At 38.9% G+C, this 20,537-nt stretch overlaps 1 protein-coding gene and 1 long non-coding RNA gene across 2 annotated transcripts in view; one reads left to right on the top strand and one right to left on the bottom strand.

The window, feature by feature from the left end:
• The window catches only part of POF1B (POF1B actin binding protein), a 46,144-nt gene extending 27,081 nt beyond the window's left edge, over positions 1-19,063 (top strand). Inside the window, exons 4-14 of the mRNA XM_084638217.1 lie at positions 2,975-3,105; positions 5,049-5,076; positions 6,141-6,215; positions 8,597-8,689; positions 9,437-9,550; positions 10,954-11,106; positions 11,277-11,387; positions 13,180-13,308; positions 13,911-13,987; positions 15,357-15,471; positions 17,543-19,063. Of these exons, the coding sequence (XP_084494343.1) occupies positions 2,975-3,105; positions 5,049-5,076; positions 6,141-6,215; positions 8,597-8,689; positions 9,437-9,550; positions 10,954-11,106; positions 11,277-11,387; positions 13,180-13,308; positions 13,911-13,987; positions 15,357-15,465 (1,020 nt within the window). The 3' untranslated portion in view covers positions 15,466-15,471; positions 17,543-19,063. The remainder of the gene's footprint in view (positions 1-2,974; positions 3,106-5,048; positions 5,077-6,140; positions 6,216-8,596; positions 8,690-9,436; positions 9,551-10,953; positions 11,107-11,276; positions 11,388-13,179; positions 13,309-13,910; positions 13,988-15,356; positions 15,472-17,542) is intronic.
• LOC311525825 overlaps positions 4,511-20,537 on the bottom strand; it is a 37,920-nt gene continuing 21,893 nt past the window's right edge. The window contains exons 4-5 of the long non-coding RNA XR_014712867.1: positions 5,978-6,209; positions 4,511-4,743 (exon numbers count right to left, since the gene is read on the bottom strand). This is a non-coding gene — a long non-coding RNA (uncharacterized lncRNA). The remainder of the gene's footprint in view (positions 4,744-5,977; positions 6,210-20,537) is intronic.

The raw sequence follows: 20,537 nt of genomic DNA on the forward strand, positions 1-20,537 counted from the left end.
TCAACAAGAACAGATAAGTGGCTCAGGCAACTTCAAGGTGAGTAGGGAAAAAAAGAGTACAAATTATATAAGAGCAGGGAACATGACAAAGATGTGTGGAACAGATAAAGCAAGGGGAGGGAGATAAACTTAAAAGGAAGAAGTTTATTCTGGTGACTCATGTTTTTCACTAGAATTATACAGGAAATGAAACAGTTCTTTAGGACAGTAATGAAAGTCAACCCTTGCTTGTTAATCTGCAGCTTTAGAGAGAATTTACCTGTCCCTAGCCACTGGTGCCTTCACTCCTACTCCTCCAGATCCTCCCACTTCCGTTTCAACGTGCTGTGCTTTTGTATATAGAGTTAAATAGGAGCATGCCAATTGTAATGAGTGAAATAGAACATATGGAGAATTTTTGAAAAGTTAGAGAAGTTTTTTCATAGCACGTTAAGGTTAATATTTGTGTGTATGTAAAAAGAAACCCGCATCTCTGAGGTTGAGACACATTTCATTTGTGCTTAGGAAGACATTATGGAATGCTGAGGTATCATTCAATTAAGACTGCTTTTGCAATGCTGCTGCACTCAAAAACGTTATTTGGTTGCTCCACAGAATAAATGAAAGATGTCTATGGAAACCAGCCTCAGTCTAGGTGACTGTAGTCATGTGTACTAAATTCTGCAGTAAAGAAAAGGAGGTTCTTCTTTGAATGGTGGTCCCTATAAGTATTCCGATTGTGGGTGCACATTCCCGCCAGGTTTTCTTAGCAGTGTCCATTGGCCTGTATGTGTGTCAGCAGAGGTTATAAGAGGCTGTGCAGGTCAACACCTCTCCAGTTCCTTCTTACTGCCGCATGGCCTGAGTCAGAACTCCTGTTCCTTTGTGCTCTTAGAGTGCTAGTCTGTTGTATATCATTCTTGTTTTGTTTACTTGTTTGTTGTTTAGAGCTTACTTTGGTGGATCCTTCCTTTTGTTCCACTTCTCCATACGTTAGCACCACTAGCTTCCTCTTTCTCCAGATTGCAAGTGTATTGTAAACCACAGTGACGGAATAAGTGATCTTATTTGAGATCCTGGTTCTATCATTCTCCATCTAAATTGCAGTTTAATTTGCTTGATGAAGGGTCCTGAACCTATAATCCTTAAAGCATATCTTCCAGAATGTCCATGTGTGTGTTAGAATGCATGATTTGAGTTAGTGTAGCTATGGATACTTGAAAGACATTTCCATACACAATACAGTGGAAGCAAAAATCATTAAGAAAATCTGGAAGTCATCAACAGTTTTTATTTTTTTATTCATTCAGTGATATTTTTTTTTTTTGGTGTGGTTTCCCCTGCCCCAAATGAATGCTGAAAAGTTTTTTTTCCAATAATTTTTCTCTCCCCTACTCCCACTGGGCTGTTGAATTTGAATTGTCTGTGACTACATAGTGCGTTGAGGTCCTGAAGGGGTGATTCAGGCATCTAAGTCCAAAATTCAGATTCACAAAATTCCTATGCTGCTGCCACCTATCCCTGTAGGTGCTTAAGTTTCCATGGGTGAAGTCTGCTAGGCCCTAAATTTCTGCTGTTGGGCACCTGCTCGGTTTCCTCGGTCCTGACGCAACTGAGCAGCTCCAAGCAGGGTTCACCATAGGCATTCCCCAGACTGTCTCACTTGTGGGGCACAAACTGGTTAGGGTGACCAGACAGCAAGTGTGAAAAATCAGGATGGGGTTGGGGAGTTAATAGGTGTCTGTATAAGACAAGGCCCTGAATATTGGGACTGTCCCTATAAAATCTTGATATCTGGTCACCCTAAAACTGGTAGACATGCTCAGAGGCAGCCTTAGAACCTATTGGCCAGATCAAGCCAAACACAAAACACAACTGGAGGAGGAAGTGATGGTGCCATCCCCCCTCCTTATGACTTTTAGTCCAGGGGCTAGAATGTTCACTCAGGGCTGGGCGAAAGAGAGACTAGTCTCTAGCCCACTGGTGGGGGCATTCACCTGGGCCGTGGAGGACCTGGGTTTTTAATCGCAGCTCCACATCAGGCAGAGGAGGAGGTGAACCTGGATGTCCCACATCCTCAGGAGTGCGCTAACCTCTGGCCTAAAGGTTGTAAGGGGAGCATAAGTGCCACCACCATCATTTTTCTTGAAAACAGCTGACCTGGCTTAGCTGCCTAACTCCAGGAGAGGGTTAACCGCTATGAATCCTGAGTGAAGGGAAGTGTCTACTTTCATTTGAGGGGCGAGGATCAGCCCACATCCCTCTCAGCATTTCCTGTTGGCTAGCCTAGGTGGCTCCCCACTCAGCTTACTGGCTTGTGAGAATCCCATTCTGGGACACCTGTCTCCAGAGCCTTGGTGCCTGTCTTTGGGGTTGTGAATTCCACTTGGCAGCAGCGCACCTAAAAGTTATTTGCTGTAACGCTCAGCCTGAATCTCCCTTGTGAATCCCATCCTGAGTGTGTTCCAAATTCCACAATTACAGAGGCTGCCTTGTATTTTGAGGGGATTCTTTCTCCTAGAAACAGCTGCTTAAAGCCAACTTCAGCTTTATGCAGCCATTCAAGCCCATCTTCCTAGAAGCAGAGTGTCTGTTCTGCCTTTTCAGAGTGCCTGCGACAAGTGCCTTGGGGAGAATGCTGGGCAAGACGCTGTTCAGTTTATCCTACCCAGATAGCTAAGCAGTGAAAGGATCTGTTGTACGCTAGTAAAGATCCTTAAAGGGGCTGCAAGCCTAAGTTGAAATCTCACAGCTTTCTGCTTCTTTATGGATCCTGTGCTGCCAACTAGGGGGAAATTGGGCAGATTACTTCCCCCTCCCTCTGTCATGGTCCCTGGGTAAGCTGCCTCTTCTGAGACACTTTTTTCAGTCCCCCAAGTTTATCCCTTTCAAGTTACAGGCCCAACCCCGTCTCTGGGTTCCACTCCCATGGTTGTCACCTTAAAAAAAGCAGTCTTTCTTGTTAACCTTGATTAAAAAAAATTTTCCTCTCCAGGTACAGTGTCTTCAAGAAGCTAATGACCAGCTGGACTCCAGATATTTTGGCGAGCTACTTGCTGAAGTGAACCGCAAGAGCAATGACCTGTACAGCTGTTTACTGCAGCATGTGGAAAAGATAGGAAGAAGGTATTGTAGACCCCCCTCATTGTGGTGTTCCAGGAATGTATACCATGGTTAGAGAAAGCAGTGCTGTTTGTTTGAGCTGCATTCTGCAGATAGCTAAACTTCATAGAGTGTGGTGCATAGTAACTTAACTCCTTGAATGTCTCAAGATGTCAGAAGCCATGCTATTTTATTGAATGCAACAAGTGTATTTCAAACTGTTTGACTAATGGTCAAGGCACTTTACAGAGTTAAACAACTATGTACTTCCCTTGTCAAGATAATTTAGACAGCACATAGTGCATATTGCAGTGAATATACTGCACGCTGTGACTTTTTGCTTTAAGACACAGTTAATTATTGTACTCACCTGAAGATGAAAAGAAGGAAACTACCCTGATGCCAAGGTTAAGTGACATGCTCCGGATTCGGAGACAGGCTATGTGCACCATAATGCACAGCATCTATAAGCAAATTAAGCTGCTTTCTACATGTATTATAAACCACTTATGAAAGAATAATTTGATAGCTGCCATCTGAAAGGATTCAGTACAGGAGCTCCTCACTTAACATTGTAGTTATGTTCCTGAAAAATGCGACTTTAAGCGAAACGTTGTTAAGCAAATCCAATTTCCCCATAAGACTTAATGTAAATGGGGGGGTTAGGTTCCAGGGAAATTTTTTTCACCAGACAAAAGACCACACACACACACACACACACACAGTATAAGTTTTAAACAAACAGTTTAATACTGATACACAGTGATGATGATTGTGAAGCTTGGTTGAGGTGGAGGAGTCAGAGGGTGGGATATTGCCCAGGGAAAGCCTTACTGCTAAATGATGAACTAGCAGTTGGCTGAGCCCTCAAGGGTTAACACTCACATTCTACAAGGCAGCAGGAAAGGAGGGAGGGCAGACAGAGACAGAGACATACACCCTGTGTGTGTTTGAGAGACAGAGATGCGCATTTCCCCTTTAAGTATGCAGAGTGGGGTCAGAAATACACTGCCTTGTTAATTAGATCAGCAAGCTGATTTAAGGCAGCCGCTCCCTCTATCTGTGTGTCTCCCCTGCTCTATGGAAGATGGGGTAAGTGGGGTGCAGGAGAAGGGGGGAGGGGGACACCCTGACCTTAGGCCCCCCTCTTCTCCCCTCCCCTGCACAGCAAGCAGGAGGCTCCTGGGAGCAGCTCCAAGGCAGAGGGCAGGAGCAGTATGTGGGGGGAGGGACAGCTGAACTGCAGGCAATTGATAGCCTGCTGAGCAGCTGCTGCACAGGGAACTTAGGGGAGTGCGGAGCTGATAGGGGGGAGTTGATTGGGGGGGGGGCTGCCGGTCCACCCTGGTTCCAACCCCCACCAGCTAGCTGCAGTGGGCTGCTCTTCCTGCAAACAGTGGACAAAGCAGGTGGCTGCCAAACAACGTTCTAAGGGAGCACTGCACAACTTTAAACGAGCATGTTCCCTAATTGATCAGCAGCGTAACAACGTTAACCGGGACAACTTTAAGTGAGGAGTTCCTGTATCTTCAAAACAAATCACAAGTTTTTCTAAAATTCCTCATTCTTCTCCTCCCCACCACTGATGTTCAACAGAGTCCAGGAAAAGATTTGCCTCCTGTTCAGGCAGTAAAGTTTCTCCAGGAATGAATTTGGTCCAGTCTGTAGAAAATAGTAAGATTTTCATAATACCGAGGAATTAACTCATCAAGATACTGGTTAAGGCATTGGCAGTGCTTAGAGCAATTGTAATGGCTCTCTGATGTTGCTTGTCACCTCGAGGAATATAAGAGGCCAGTTGGGCTGAAGCTAACCCTCCTTTGTTCTGATCCCCAAATTAAAAATGTGGTGGAGAGCCGAAGCCTGCCCATTTTTCTTCTCATGATTGGGCAGGTTTTTTTTTCATTACTCTTTCACATCAGCAAGAGGCACGCTGTTAATCTGTCATTTTTGTGTGTGTTTTACAGGACACAGGACAATGAATCTACAAGTCAAGTAAGCACTCAGAGGAGTCCAGTCCAAATGGTCACTACTTGTTGGTAATAACAATGGGGCAGATTCTCAGTTTTGAACTCAATGAAATTATGCCAGTTTACCCCAGCTGAGGATCTAGCCCAATCTGTAATATAAGGAGGACAATTTTTGATAGTTGTGCACACCTAGGAAACAGTAGGATTCCTAAATAGATCTATAGCAATATGGTTTAAATATGATGTTTTTAAACATGTACATTTAAATGATTTGTAGTACCATTATTTAGTAGCTTATGAGGGGCAAACATTAAAACTTTTTTCCTGTGTGTTTGTCTGTAAAACTGACAAGATAGGTAAAAACCTGGGTAAGATGTATGTCACTTAAAAAGCTTCCTACTGTAAATACTTAAACATATAGCACTTTCACTCTCCCACAAATGCAGCAGCTGTTTTTAACAACACTGCACAGAGTTGTTTCTCCACAAGAAGTGAAGTAAGATATTGCCTCCAAATGAAACTTAAAGGGAATTTAGACTGACAAATGCAAACAGATTAGTCAGTTACAATCTCTAACTGCTGTGATCCTGTTGGAATGTTCCATTTACTAAATCATGTATAGCATGTCCTGCAGCATGTAGGTCATTCTAGTCTCCAATGACTTACTGACCAAGTCTGTCCATACTTAGCATGTAGGATTTGATTTGATCACATCACAGGCTAGTGTAGCTGCAACTCAGTGTAACTTTTATTTCTCCAGAATAGGAACATAATTGTTTATTATTTCTAAAATATACACATTTAAAATTGACAGACTTTTTGCTTATTCATCAGCAAAAAATAAATATGCTTCAAACTAATGTCTCCATCTAAATTAGCTTTATATACAATGTAAGACATACATTTTGGAAGTTTTCTGGATATACCTTGATCTGTGTGCATTCCATTTCTCAGAGTTTTCTGTCTTTCTCATGTTTTCCCAGCAGTAGAGTAATTTAATGAAGGAATCACATTGTGATATACAGGAAGAATTCTTATTCGAGATGTCAAAGCCAACGAATTGGTTTGTTTTTCTGTCTTCATTATTAGGTAGAAGATATTGAAGGTTTGATTCCCAAAGGACTGTCAGAGTTGACAAAGCAGCAAATTCGCTATCTCCTGCAGGTATGCAAACGAAAAATATTACTTGCAAATCTACAAAAAAGACTGTTAATTTAAGGCAGTTAATGATTGTCTTACACCTGGAAGCACTGATGTCTTACACATTTTTATTCTATCTAATGTAACTGTGAAGGTTATTCCTATAAACATCTAATCCTTTTTTGAATCCTCCTAAGGGCTTGGCCTTGATGTCTTGTGGCAGTCATTTCCACAAACTAATTACTTTTTTTACACTATTCACATTTCCTTTTACCCGTTTTAAATCTCTCGCCTTTCAGTTTGATTGGAAGTCTCCTCACATTATGAGGATGGATTAAATAGGAGCATCTGGATTACCTTGTCTGTACCTTTCCTTATTTGGTCACAGTTTTATATTAAGAAGTGATTAGTAGATATTTTATTGAATTGTTAATAGTTATAGTTCAGCAGATCTTATTGATAGCTTACAATCCATGTTGTGTAACCATCTATAACATCATCTGATGACTACCTGTAACACATATAACTCATGTCTGTAACTTCCTTATGACATCTATTAATAACTTAACACTTTATAAGTGAATCTTAATATAAAGTGTGCCTCGCTTTTTATATACCTCAATCATGTTCTTTCTTAGTAATCTTTGTCACACATCTTTGGATCCCTTTAGCCAGATGTTTTTGGATATGCGGTAATCAGAAAAGAACACAAGGTTCCAAATGAAAGCTGCTATTCTCAGTATTTTTTTTCCCATCCTTTATACATTTTAGTGGTATGCTTTTCTGGTCACTGCTGTGAAATGTGCTCAGTCAGAACTGAAACTCCTCCTTAGTTCATCTGGCATTGCTTAGGAATTGTAGTATAAACGTTTCAGAGTAACAGCCGTGTTGCAGGAGAGTGAATTTGTGTGGGGGGGTGGAGGGTGAGAAAACCTGGATTTGTGCTGGAAATCACTTTAGATAAGCTATTACCAGCAGGACAGTGGGGTGGGAGGAGGTATTGTTTCATATTCTCTGTGTATATATAAAGCCTGCTGCAGTTTCCACGATATGCATCTGAGGAAGTGAGCTGTAGCTCACGAAAGCTCATGCTCTAATAAATTGGTTAGTCTCTAAGGTGCCACAAGTCCTCCTTTTCTTTTTAGTATAAACGTTATGTTCGAAGCCCCCTTCTAGTGCTAGCTGCTGCAGGGGCAGCAGGTGGAATAATGAGGGAGTACCATGAGCTCGTAGATGCTGCTTTAAAATACTATTTTGATACCCCTGTAGTCAAAATAACAGCTGATCCTGATTTTTATTTTACACAAAGGTATTTCTTTCAGTTAAAATTGTTAGTGTTAATCTTGTGTGTTACAAAACACTTCTGTTAATTTGAACTAAGAAGAGATGTTGGGAATCCTGTGAAAGAAGCTTTCAAAAGTGCTGCGTATTAATAAGAAAATTAAGTAGACAGGGAAACATGATCCATTTTGATCCAGACATAAAAAGATCAGATTACAATCTTTACTATATAAATACCAAGCCTTCACTGATAATCCCAAGAGTCATTGATCCTACCAGTAGCTAGAGCTGTTTTTGTATCCTTTAAAGGAAAACAACTTGACTCTTCACCATAACTTTAAAACAGACTTGTTGCACCATGAGATACTACAATAACATATTGTTTTAATATGAACAGGCCCAGCACTCCGCCACTTCAGTGTATTAACAATGGAAAAAGAAGACAGCCAATACAGCATTACTAAGCACTACTGACTCCTTTTAAATCTGTTTTGCTTTTCTCCACTAAAGGGAGGAGCTGGTGTTTTTATCTAATGGTTTTTGTCCTTGGGGTGAAAGCTTAGTTTGGCAGATCTCAAAGACATTGACTCACTGGTGTGTGCTTTCCCAGGAGTGATGACTAATGGTTTTGGTTTTTTTTTGTAATTGCTCTAATTCTGAATGCTGTAAACTCACAATATAGCTGAAAATCAGAAATATTATTTTTTTTTCCCTTCCCACTGTGTGCAAATATGAAACTCTTCTTTATTTCTCTTATTCTTTCTTAGTTGGAATGTTTATTTTGTCCTATATTATGAGGCAATAATCTAAATAATTTTGTGTAACTGACAGTGTTGTTTTTAGTGAATGAAAAAGTCTCATCCTTGTAGTCATGGATTCAGATTTCAAAGTACAAGTGACATGAGCAGCTCTTACAATTCTGTTTCTAGAATTAGTTAGCTGCAGAGTAAATGTAATGTCCAAGTTTGAAATTATCTAACGTCTCTAAACAGATTTCAAATAAATCCCATACTGTTAAACTAAAGACAATCAGTTTTACTATTCTTGTTGTTTGGTTATTTTTAGTTATTGTCAAAGATTATATCCCACAAAGAATCTGAAATCAATCCTTTTCTTTTTCCTAGATGAGAGTGACATCAGATAAATCACTGCGACTTGTACTTTCCACTTTTGGCAGTTTGCGTGGGGAGCTCTGCCATCTACAAGATGACTTAGGGGTAGGTCATTGCAAAATTTAGTTTCCATTGTCTGATCTCTTCAGTTGGTTGATTTGGAGGCCTGAAGGGACCATTATGATCATCTAGTCTGACCTCCTGCATAACACAGATCTGAGTTTTTACATTACATTGTTTCAAGTATTTGCAAGAATCAGCTTTAGTCCATAAAGAAAAATTTAGACTAGACTAGTATCTTGTCCCAGCAGCAAACTCCACTGCAGTTACTACTGTTGCATGATGATTTTCCCTTAATAATTAGCTGTATAGGTAATTGCCTGTTTTGATGAAGGATACTCTGATACCAGGATGATGTGCATAGCATAGGAAGACAGGACAGCAAAATAATAGAACTATATATACGGTGGAGAATTTATGTCTACCCTCACTTGATGGTGCTTAACTTGACCAGGATGAGAGAACAAACGTAACATATGTTAGTCATGTTGCTTAATGCACTACTATCATGATATAAGAATCTATATAGAAAATAATGTAACCACGGACACTTTGGGCTAAGTGTGCAGTATTGTAACAGAGCAAACAAATCACAGATAGAATTTAAAGTATATCCAACAAAACTGATTTAGAATTAAGTACACACTTTGGGGTCTTGTTTCATTTAGTTTGACTTTGTGATAAATTAGTCCTTTTAATTCATTTGTTTCTTTTAAAAATAAGGGGATCCATTTTTTTATTTATACTGACAAATTTTAGTAGCTATTCATAACAAGTACTTTTGTCTCATAGAAATTGGAAACTGACAAGATGTTACTAGAGAAAGACCTGGCTTTTAAAGAATCTCAGGTAAAGGAGTATGAAGCACTGTTGGCATCCGTGAGAGAGAATAATCGCCAACAGCAGGTAAATTCATATATTTATTATGAACAAATTTACTATCCCTCAAGAATTCACACTTAAAATAAATACTGAGCTCTATGAACAACTTTCACAAATCTATTCTTGGTAGAACAGCTTCCAACAAAAAGGAGAGAGACCAGAGATCAGCATTCTCTGTAACATGTGAATGTGTTGTTCTGAACACTTTATACGAGTACTGTTACCGGAGATGTTCAGACATCTAACACAGGGGTGGCCAATCTGTGGCTCTGGAGCTGCATGCAGCTCTTCAGAGGTTAATATGTGGCTCCCTGTATAGATGCCAACTCCGGGGCTGGAGCTACAGATGCTAACTTTCCAATGTGCTGGGTGGTGCTCATTGCTCAACCCCCTGCTCTGCCCCAGGCCCTGCCCCGACTCTGCCCCTTCCCCCCGAGCCTGCCATGCCCTCACTTCTCCCCTCTCCCCCCAGAGCCTCCTGCACACGAGAAACAGCTGATTGTGGGAGGTGCCGATCGTCAGAGTTGCCGGTGGGAGTTGCTGACATATTACTGTGGCTCTTTGGCAATGTACATTGGTAAATTCTGGCTCCTTCCCAGGCTGGCTACCCCTGATCTAATACATAGGGTTCTGGCTAGAAAAATAAAGGGGCCAATTCTCATTTATACTAAGGCTCCATATGCTGCTCTGTCCATGTAATGGAGCCTTATGGATCCAATTTATTTTTTCTACATTAATTTTTAAAAATACATTTGTGTGTGTTTAAAAAAATCGTATTTATCAGTTGCAAGTGAATGAGATCTGGAAATGTGTTCTGTGTAGGATATGGTAATTGCCAAAAATATCATAATTCATAGCCACTCCAGCAGAAGCAGTAAGTTGAGTCTGCTAGTAATTTGTTTAAATTTTTTTTAGTAATGCTCCATGTACAATTGAAGTTGTTGTCCACCTGTGAAAGCCTATTAAGAATTTAACCCACTATATCAAATAAACATTGGGCAGTCTTTTGGGGGTAGGCAATTTTGTCCAAAACTAGTGATCTGAAGAACTTACTTGCTTGAAAAATCCAGTGCTAAGTTTCACAGCTTCTAGAGTGAATTTGGCCTACCTCCTAGAATGCCCAACCTCTTTCCACACATGCTTACACCAACACTCGATACAGTATATACACTAAAGGCCTGGCGCAGGGAAGTGCGGACTGCCTTTAATTTCCATTGATTTAACAGAAGTTGAATATGTGCAGCATCTCCCAACATCTGGCTCTCCAGCTGATATGAATCAGCTATGAATAAAGTTTGTAGGACAATAAGTTAAAAAATGGCTCACCATAAGTAACTGTATACCCAAAACTGAGCTTTGCTCAAAGACAAACCTTGAGACTACCTCACTGACCATATCTAAGAATTTTTTGTTTGCTGCTTTCATAGCAAGGACTCAGAGACAGTGCTGCAAAATGTCGTTCACTGGAGGAACAGATCATCTCTCTCCGATATGCTGAGGGAGAGAAGGACTGTCGGTTAAAAGAAGTGGAATACTGCAAGCGTGCCTTGGAACAGGAGATCCAGAACCTGAGAATGAAGGTAATGTTTTTTTTATTTTCTTGTCACTATTTTTTCACTCCTAAATCCAGCTTCACTAGATTTAGAATTCATACGGTGGAGGGAAAGTGACATGTAAAGATAATTTTCTTGTTTTCTCATCTAATGTAAATACATAATAATTAAGAGTGCTATAATTTTGTTTTGCATAGACCTGTTCTAATCCAGTGATACAAACCAGCACAGATGAGCTCTCTAGTCGTTACGTGGAGATGATTAACAACTTGAGAGAGGATAAAGATAGAGAGATCCGCAATCTTAGGGTATGTTGGTTATCTTATAACATATACATTCATAAACATATACAGATTTCTGAGCAAAGTATGGATATAGGAAAGTGGCAGGTTCCATTTTCAAAATTACAAAATGGAAGAAGCTTATACCAACCAAATATACATACTTCAGCTATTTTGTGGTTTGAAATGAGAGATAGTGGTCTCTGTTTTGTATCCATTGAAATCCTCGCTTTATTGTTCACGTTGTGTTTGGTTGAAAACTAATAATTCACCCTTCAGAAGCAGATTTTACAGAATCTTTTCTGACTCCAAAACTGGGTTGGCAGTTTTACTACACATTAGAGACTTGTGAGTTGAGCATAAACAAAAGATTCATGTATTTTGCGAGCGTGCAAAAACTAACCAGAAAGGCAGCTTTCATAGAATAAGACAGATCCTGATTTAAATTGTACCTATAAAACCTCTGTCACACAAAGGTACTGTATTTATATTTGGCCTGCTTAGAGATCTTTCTAACTTGTGCTATAATTGGTAACCAAAAGAATTTACCAGAGCATGCTGAGTTTCATAAACTTACTGATACCAAACAACATTATTACTTTAGTAGTTCACTAGTGCTTTTATTTTAACTCGGAACCACGCCATTGCACCAAAAAGGAGCTAAAATCATTTAATTGAAGTTGACCTATTCTTGAGTCTCCCTGACCATTTTTTTTAATATTAATCTGGTTATTTTAATGTGGTTTCTTGCTGTGTGAGAATCCACACAAACATAGGGAGATGAGATCTAAAGTGCTGACAAATGTACCAAGTGGACAAACTGGAAATACAAATATCTTTACCCTTTTTATTTCTTTCAGTTGGAGTCCTGAAAGAAATAAAGTTGGAGTTTTGTACCAATAGCAGATATAAAACTTTTAAATAAAATTTGGATTTTTAAGTGTATGCCAGTAGGATGCAGAATCAAAAAAAATTATCCTTCTATTATTTGATGAAAATCCTTCATTTTCAGAGTCATGTCCAGGACTAGTCACACAGACAGGACCATAATTTCCTTAGATTTTCCATATATTCATGGTCATGATCGTTATCTAGGCTTCTAGACACTACCATAATAGAAATCTTAAATAATCATAAAGTAACAGAAAACAAACAGCAGCAAAACATGGGAGAAGTAGTGCATTAAATAAAATAAATCCACAAACTGGATAAAATTAGCTTAATTCTAGTTTAAAGGTGACCAGCAAAGGAGGAAAAGGTGGACTTTTTGCCTTTTTAGTTCATTATGTATTAAAAAGGCCTGAAAAGCTTTCTTTGTTTTTTTTAACCTATTATGGTAATTCAGTAATTCAAGTTTAGTGTTCCACAGTTTTGACAGAAGACTCCGTTGGGGGTCTTAGATTTATATTTAACTTTTAACTAAGCCATCTTTTCTCCTGTTCAGGTGTGTGTGAAAAATAGGTGTTAACTAAAAACAAACCAACAGTTTTAAACATATGAATAAAATTGGCTTCTCCTGTCAATCAAGTTTTTAATTATCCGAGTTCTACCGGTTCTCCTATCGCCTGTAGCATGTTTCAGGAAAAACAACATAGAAAGACTTGAATTTCCTCCTTTTCTTTCTTTGCTTTTCTTTTCTTCCCCCACCAAAAAAAAAAATTAAAATTCAGATCTTTTTGAAACACAAGGCAGCAAAAAAAGGGGCACAACTCCATTGTTTGTTCATTGCAAGTCAGCTTTATTTAAGATGTGTAGACTTCAGAGCTATTATTTTCCTTAGATTCCTTACCATGTGCGTAACTGTTTTGTTTTTTTAAAGTCCCAGATAAACCAGTTCCAGCAAGATATTTCAAGAAGAGATGGAAGTAACAGTGACTTCCAGATGAGGCTGCATGAACTTACTTCAATGTTAGAAGAGAAGGAGACTTTTATTAAACAGCAGCAAGAGGTAAAACAGTGTTCATTTGTGCTGCACTTTTATGAAGTCTATTATTTACTCTTACCCTGTTGAGGACTATAAGAAAATTCAAATTTTAACGGTGTAAATCATTAGAATTTAAGGTGGAAGATAGAGCAGGTGGGGTAGAGAAGATCTGCCAAGATAACAGATCAGTAGTGCTGTTTCCTTTAATTGCTCTGCTACGTGTAAAACTATAAGTCTTTGGTTTGCAGGACACTTCTTCCATCTATTACTATAAAATTCCTTTGTAAGAATCTTTAATACTTATCAACAGCTGCCCCTTCCTTTCCTCCATGCTAAGTGGATGCCAGAGGAATTTATGAGCATGCTTCATAGAGAGGGGAGTTCTGCAACCTGTTCAACCTTTGTCTCTCCTGAAAAAGGAGTAATTTTTGCCCAACCCCTAGTAATACCCTTGACTGTTAGGTAGAGCCTGTAGGCCCTTCCTCTGACCCAGTCTATTGGAATAACCAAATTTGATTCCATTGTGTCTTCTGAAAGGAGTTTAACCTTAATTATTTTCTTGTGACTTCAGAGTTAAAAATGATAATTCTGAACTCTTCACTAAATGTTATTTTTGGTTTCCTTAGGAACTCTTCAGGTTGAAGCAAGAAAGATTATCATGTAATCAATCCACAGGTGTAACAAAGTCTATCATCACAAAAAAGTAATGTAGCAATATAATTCTTTCTTAAAATTCGTTTTTTAATTTTCATTTTATACTGGTTTTCACAGCAGTAGTGGCCTGCAAACGTCAGGTTACAAGATTCTCTTATAAAATGTTTATTTAATATCTGGGCTTAAGAAAAATGTCTGGGGAGGATGTGCTTTATATAGTCCCACTGACCATTTTAATGAAGTGTTTGGAGAATGTGAAGATAAATGTGTGTTCCTTCCTCTGAATCTCACTTGATAAACTAAACCTTAGAAAGTTGTATATGTCTGAGAAATGCCAGTGTTCTAAGACTTAGTTGGAAATCTATCTTACTGCACTTTTTATTCAAAACATTTGTATTTATCAGAATAAATATGGCAATCTCTGTCTGTATGTGAATGCTGATTTAGATTTGCTTGCTTTAGGGATAAAAAATATGTACTATTTAATCCATTTTGCTCTTCAGAGTTAACAACACTAAAGCTTGGTGTACACTACAGAATTAGGTTGACATAAGGCCGCTTATGTTAGTGTTTATACTACAGCCTTGCTCCCACCAATGTATGGGCCCTATTACACCTCCACTTAGGCTGGTGTAGTTAAGACTGTTGGCTGTCTGGTCAATTTCACAGCTCCTTTGGAGCCATGAAATTCACAAGAAAGCTGCAACTGACAGGAGTCTGGGCTGGATCTCCCTGCCAGAGACAGAAAGCCCCAGGTGGCTGCCCTCCCCCTGCTCCTGGCAGGGAGATGTGTGGAGCTGAAATCCTTGTCTCTTAGCCCCACTGCCCCTCTTCAGTTGGTGGAAGCGCTCCTGGTGAGGATGCACACCACTGACAGAAGGACGGTAGTGTGTCCAGCAGCCATCGCAGTAATTACTGTGGTGGCTGTAAGTCGAGCTAACATAGGTCGACTTAAGATTGTAGTGTAGACATGTCCTGGGCTGAGAACACACATGTCCATACTGTCGCCATTTTTTTTTTTTTTTGGTCCTCTGCAACTGTATGCCTGTGTCTTTTGAGCATCCCTTAATGCTAATTAATGGGTGTTGAACAGAATCATGGCATATAGTTAGTAATGAGTGTTTGGCTTTAAAAGAAAAAGTAATACATGTGGAAACACACACTTCTAAAGTGGATGCCTTTGAGGAGAGAGAATTTCAGTTGGTAACCAATTAACTAAAGCCTTTCAAAAATTATGGTTTAGATATTAACTCTTTTTAAACCAATCTGGGCGCAATAACTAATCTAGAAGTGAGTATCGTGGGGGAAAGGTTGAATTTGGTCTCCAAGATGAGATACTGCTCTGGACATAGATGTTTATCTCTGCTGAGCTTTTTAAACAGTATTCCACTTACAGTTTTGCAAAACTTTTTATACAGGTACATGAACCAATATCCAATCCTTGGTCTCCTGTCTGATGACTACATGGTTTCATCACCAGTTAGACAAACAGAGACTATTGTAATTGAGAAGACTGAAGCAATGTAGAAACATGTAAGTTATCCATGTTAGTTATATATCATTTGTTGTTGATGTGCAGATTCAGTACTCTAAAGAAGCCAAAAATGGGCTAGTAAAAAGCATTAAGGCAACAAAACTTATTTTGGAGACTTCTTTTCTGTAAATAAAATAGCAAAATGAGCAATAGGTCAGTAAGAACAGCCTAGAGAATGTTTCATAATAGACAAGTACTAAAAATGGTCTATGCATGTTGAAGAATAATAAGTAGAATAGCCTCTACTTTTTTCCTCTCGTCTATTGTACCTCATATCTTACAACCCTACTTTAGCCTTTGAAAGGGTTACAGTTTTTATTGATATTACACGATAAGTAGTACTGGTATGTGGTAAATGAAGATTAAGCCAAATCAGCTATTAAATCCCAGCACTGAAAATGTGCCCTATTTTTTGTTATCTCTAATAGGATGTACCACACCCTCAACAAACTAGTAGGGTGGGTGAATAAGAGGCTCTCATACAAAATTCAAAGCCCAGGGATGCTGGTGGCTTCAAATCACCTTTATCTGCTCTGAAACCTGGGCTGCTCCTTTGGCTCTGTGGTATAATTGAGACAGTTACAAGCAATTTCAAGGTTGCCCCACAACATTGCCTGGAATCTCTGCTTGCTGTAAACTAAAGCCCCCACCCCTTCAACTACATGTAGTCTCCAGGGCTTCTGAGGGGATCCTCAGCAGCCAGCCATACATAGTGCCTGAGGAGTCCTCCACCAGTTGGAATCAGCATTGGTTTTAGGGCCCTTTTACAATAAGCAGAGCAGTGCATAGAGGCTTGCTTTTGAATACAAGTAGTTTGCAGACAAAGGTTTCTGGGGAGCAGTACTTTAACCCTGAAAATAAATATACATCCAGCCTCGTAAACTTAGCTGGCACTTCACACAGACAAACCAGTTCCTTTCACTGAAGAAACAAACATATGACATGTAGGAAAGATTGGTGGGTTTTAAGGAGAGAGTGGGGAGGCTGTTCCTCCTGTAGGGGACACCATAGGAGCATACTCAATTCTGAGTACAGGGAGAGAGAGGTGTAGGAGTCACAAGGGGCAGCTGGAGCCTGTTTGAAAGTTAAACTTGTTTGTTTATTTCACTACAGGAGAGAGAGTGAGTACTATAAGCTGAGAGAAATTTTGAGGTTTTATCTCCTGCAGACAGCTCCCAAAATGAAAAATCCCTCCCACACCTTAATGGGAGCAGGACTTAAAGTCGGCGGCACCAGGTTTTCACCCAAGATCTTCATACAGTAGAACCTCAGAGTTATGAGCTGACCAGTCAACCACATGCCTCATTTGGAACTGGAAGTATGCAATCAAGCAGCAGCAGAGACCAATAAATATAAATGTTAATGTAAATGTTAAATGTAAACTACTTCAAAAAAAAAAAAAGGAAAGGAGCATTTTTCTTCTGTATAGTAAAGCTGTATTAAGCCAATGTTCAATTGTAAACTTTTGATAGAATATCCATAACATTTTGTTCAGAATTACAAACCTCCCCCTTCCCAAGGTGCTCATAACTCTGAGGTTCGACTGTAGCAGGTTTCAGTTGAAAAGAAATTATTTTACTTAAGTTACAAACCTATGACAATATAGGTTTATACTAGAAGTGTTTTGTTTTTTTAACTTTACCTGTAACAACATATGAGGCAGTGTATTTCAATTACCACAAAACATTATCAGTATTTAAGCAAGTTTTTGTCACTGAAATGTGGTGGTGTGCATAGGTAAAATTTTCAGACGCACCTATGCGCTCATTACTGTAGTTTTTAAAAATAAGTAGCAGTTGAGTAGCATGTTACCATGAGTACTAGAATATTTAAACCTGGGTGCTTAACGTTAGGCACTGAATGGGAACTAAGGCTATTCACTTTACGTATATATCTGAGTCCCATGGAATGTCTGATACCTATTATATAAAATCAACCATGTTTCTTACATAGACTTATTTGTAAGCACTCGTACATGTACAGCAAAATGGTTACATATGTGAAATCTAATGTGATGTTTGTTTTGTGTCAGGAATAACTTCCACTCAATTAACTGCTTATTTCTTTTAGGAATGAACAGATCCAGTGACAGTCCCAGCTGCTTAAAGGAGCTCATACCAAATGACTGTATCATGGCTTTAACCTTCTGCTGTTTTTCATCATTAGTCTAATATTTAGAACCAGGCCTTTCCCTGAACCCCAGTCAAAGGTGTATGTGTTAAAGACACGCAGTGGGGAAATAATGGATTGTGAAAAGCAAGGGCTGGCCTTACTCAAAGCAAGCAAATTAACTTCTATCTGATGAAGAACACGCATTTTTCATAGTCTGCCCATTACCACCACTATACTAGCATTACATGCAGTTAAATCCCAGACGCTACATTCTCTATAGATATGAAAAGCAACAGGCCATACCATTTATAAAGTTCAGTCCTTCCAGACCACATTGAGTGAAGGGGTATTTTCCATTCCTTGCTGCATTACTAAGGAGAGGACCAAAAACCCCACATATTTAGTCTGCATGCCTGGTGAAGAATAATAATCGTGAATGGTAGAGGCAAAATTACATCAATTACAAATTACTTGGTAAAGATTGACATATATGTCTGCACATCAGCATTTCTTGAAAGGGTGGTGCTCATGATTTTGATACACTTAAGTATTTAAAATAGTGGTACCAGTTTCTACTGCTAAAGTGTTAATTTATTACTTCACAGATCTTACATTAGTTCTAATCCTGCACTTAGCATTTGATCTCAGTATGGACAGATGAGAAAAGATAAGTGTAGCCACTAGAACTAATAGAAATTTAATCAGAGAAGTTTATATTTAAAAAAAAAAAGCACACAAATTCTGATCTCAAAATGGCATAAGTTACCTCTCTGAAAACATTTACAGCATTTCTGTACATAAACTAACCAAAATGCTTTAACTTGGGAGCAAGACCAGCTCCTCAGTGCTGGGTCTTAAGTGATCAGTGCTAATTTAGCAGATACATTTTATGAAAAACATCTATAAACTGGCAAAATAATCTTTTAAACTTAAGACAACTAAGTTTTAAAAAATGCATTAGAGATCACATGAATAAGTTTTTGACTGACCCTTTATAAACTGAAAACCAGCTGTGACTATCTGTACTAGGTAGGCATAGTTTAAGATTCTTGAAATTTACTTGTAAATTAAAATTTCAAGAATGTGGCATATCCATTTTTTATATTGGGAAAAGTAAAATGAAAATAGTTCTTGGGCTATATTCTGTTGTTAATGGAGCAAAATTCCCACTTGATTCAGGACCACAGTATGTGTCCCAATGATTTTGGTATAAGTGATAAAATAGAAAGTTGAAGCAATGTGGTGGGGTTTGAAAAAAAATATAGAGAAGATACTGGGAGGAGAGGAATTAAGGGTTCTACAATACTTAAATAGGTGCTGGCTTTTGTAAAGGGTTTCTTTTCTATATTTTAGTTATATTAGAGGCACTTGGAGTCCATTTTATATCCATACAGATACAATATATATGTTGGTGTGAGCACTTGTGACCTATGGGTAATAAACAGCTAGGAAATAAACATTCTTTGTCTATTAATAAAATATAGCGTGCAAAGTTTAATTTTCTGCTAACAAAACCTTACAGCCGTGTGTCCATCTGCTTTAGAAAACATCTAAGGCCTATCTTTTAATTCTTTAGATGCATTAATTTATCTAAATGGCTAGGCTACTTGATGCTACATTTTTATTTAACACTGTTACTAGACCCCAAATCCTTTATGCAGGATCTCAGGAGTGGGGGGGGGCAGAGTTCACTGAAGGGCACTCAGGGGAGAGAGCCAGGCATAAAGCTATGCTCTATAGTCCTCCACACTGCTGCCAGTTTATGGCCCTTTGCACCACCCGAGAAAGCAAAGAAATTATCAATATTTTTAATTTTGAGAAAAACTGTTACTGTCCGTTCTCCACCCCAGAGTCAGTCATGGGGGGGGGGTCAAAAATTTCTCGAACATTTGAATAGTAAGTTTTGAAGTTGCCTTCAATGCTTAGTAGGGACTAATCCATCCTTACTCAGACAAACTGCCACTGCCCATTGACATTACCTATGATATCGCAACTTCAGACTCACTGACACTTTAATTTGCCAGAACTCGAATATTTCCTTCATTCTAAAACAATTTTCCTATTTAGGGGCTTGTTTCTGCCCTTCTGAATCCAATGGGCATTTTGTCACTTATCTTAACGGGGAGTAGGATCAGACCCTGGTCTCAAACTCCTGAAAATTAAAACAGGAATAAGGTGACATCTAATGCATATGTTAGACATTCTTTAGTTAGCTTAAAGCCCCAATTTCTTATGGCTGACTGCACATTATTAAACAACACTGACATTTACACCATTTTAAAATAATTCTCATTTAGTTATTATGCAAATATGACATTCACAGGGCTCCTTCCCTGCCAGAGTAAGTGGTGATGCTAGAAGATATTCACATGAAAAGGTGGGAAATTGTTTGTCAAAAATGTAGTCTGCCTAATGGCCATGGCATAACTCTGTTGGCGCAAAACAGCCAGTACCATAGGGTTAGTAAAATGAAGGACTGAATAAAATGCCGCCTTCTTTAAAAAAACAAAACACCACCTCTGGGGAGCTTTGACTCGAGGGAAAAAATGCCATTTTTAAAATGGCTAACTATCTTTGCAGGCATCATCTTAGTCTTGTCTCTCTCTGGCTCAACTACCCTGGAAGCAATTCAACAGGCAGCGCACACATAAAGGAAGAATTCTTTTGGGGGGAAGGAATCACATAAAAAAAGGTGAAAATAAGGGTACAAACTGTCACAATGTGTTTATAGCACTGATAAATTTTGTACAAAGTATGCCTTGTGACTGAGTTATCATTTGACTGCTGGATCTGTAGCTAAATCTCTGTACATAGCTATAACCATAATGATGTAGCTACATCATTATGGTTATAGCTATGTACAAATGTCTAACATCTCTTAGCTGTAGCTCTCTATAAGCATAGACAAAGATTACTGGCCCTTGCTTCAGCAAGCTATATCTTTAGATAGCCA

Source organism: Lepidochelys olivacea (genome assembly GCF_965140295.1).
Source record: "Lepidochelys olivacea isolate rLepOli2 genome assembly, chromosome: 9".
Classification (NCBI taxonomy): Eukaryota; Metazoa; Chordata; order Testudines; family Cheloniidae; genus Lepidochelys; species Lepidochelys olivacea.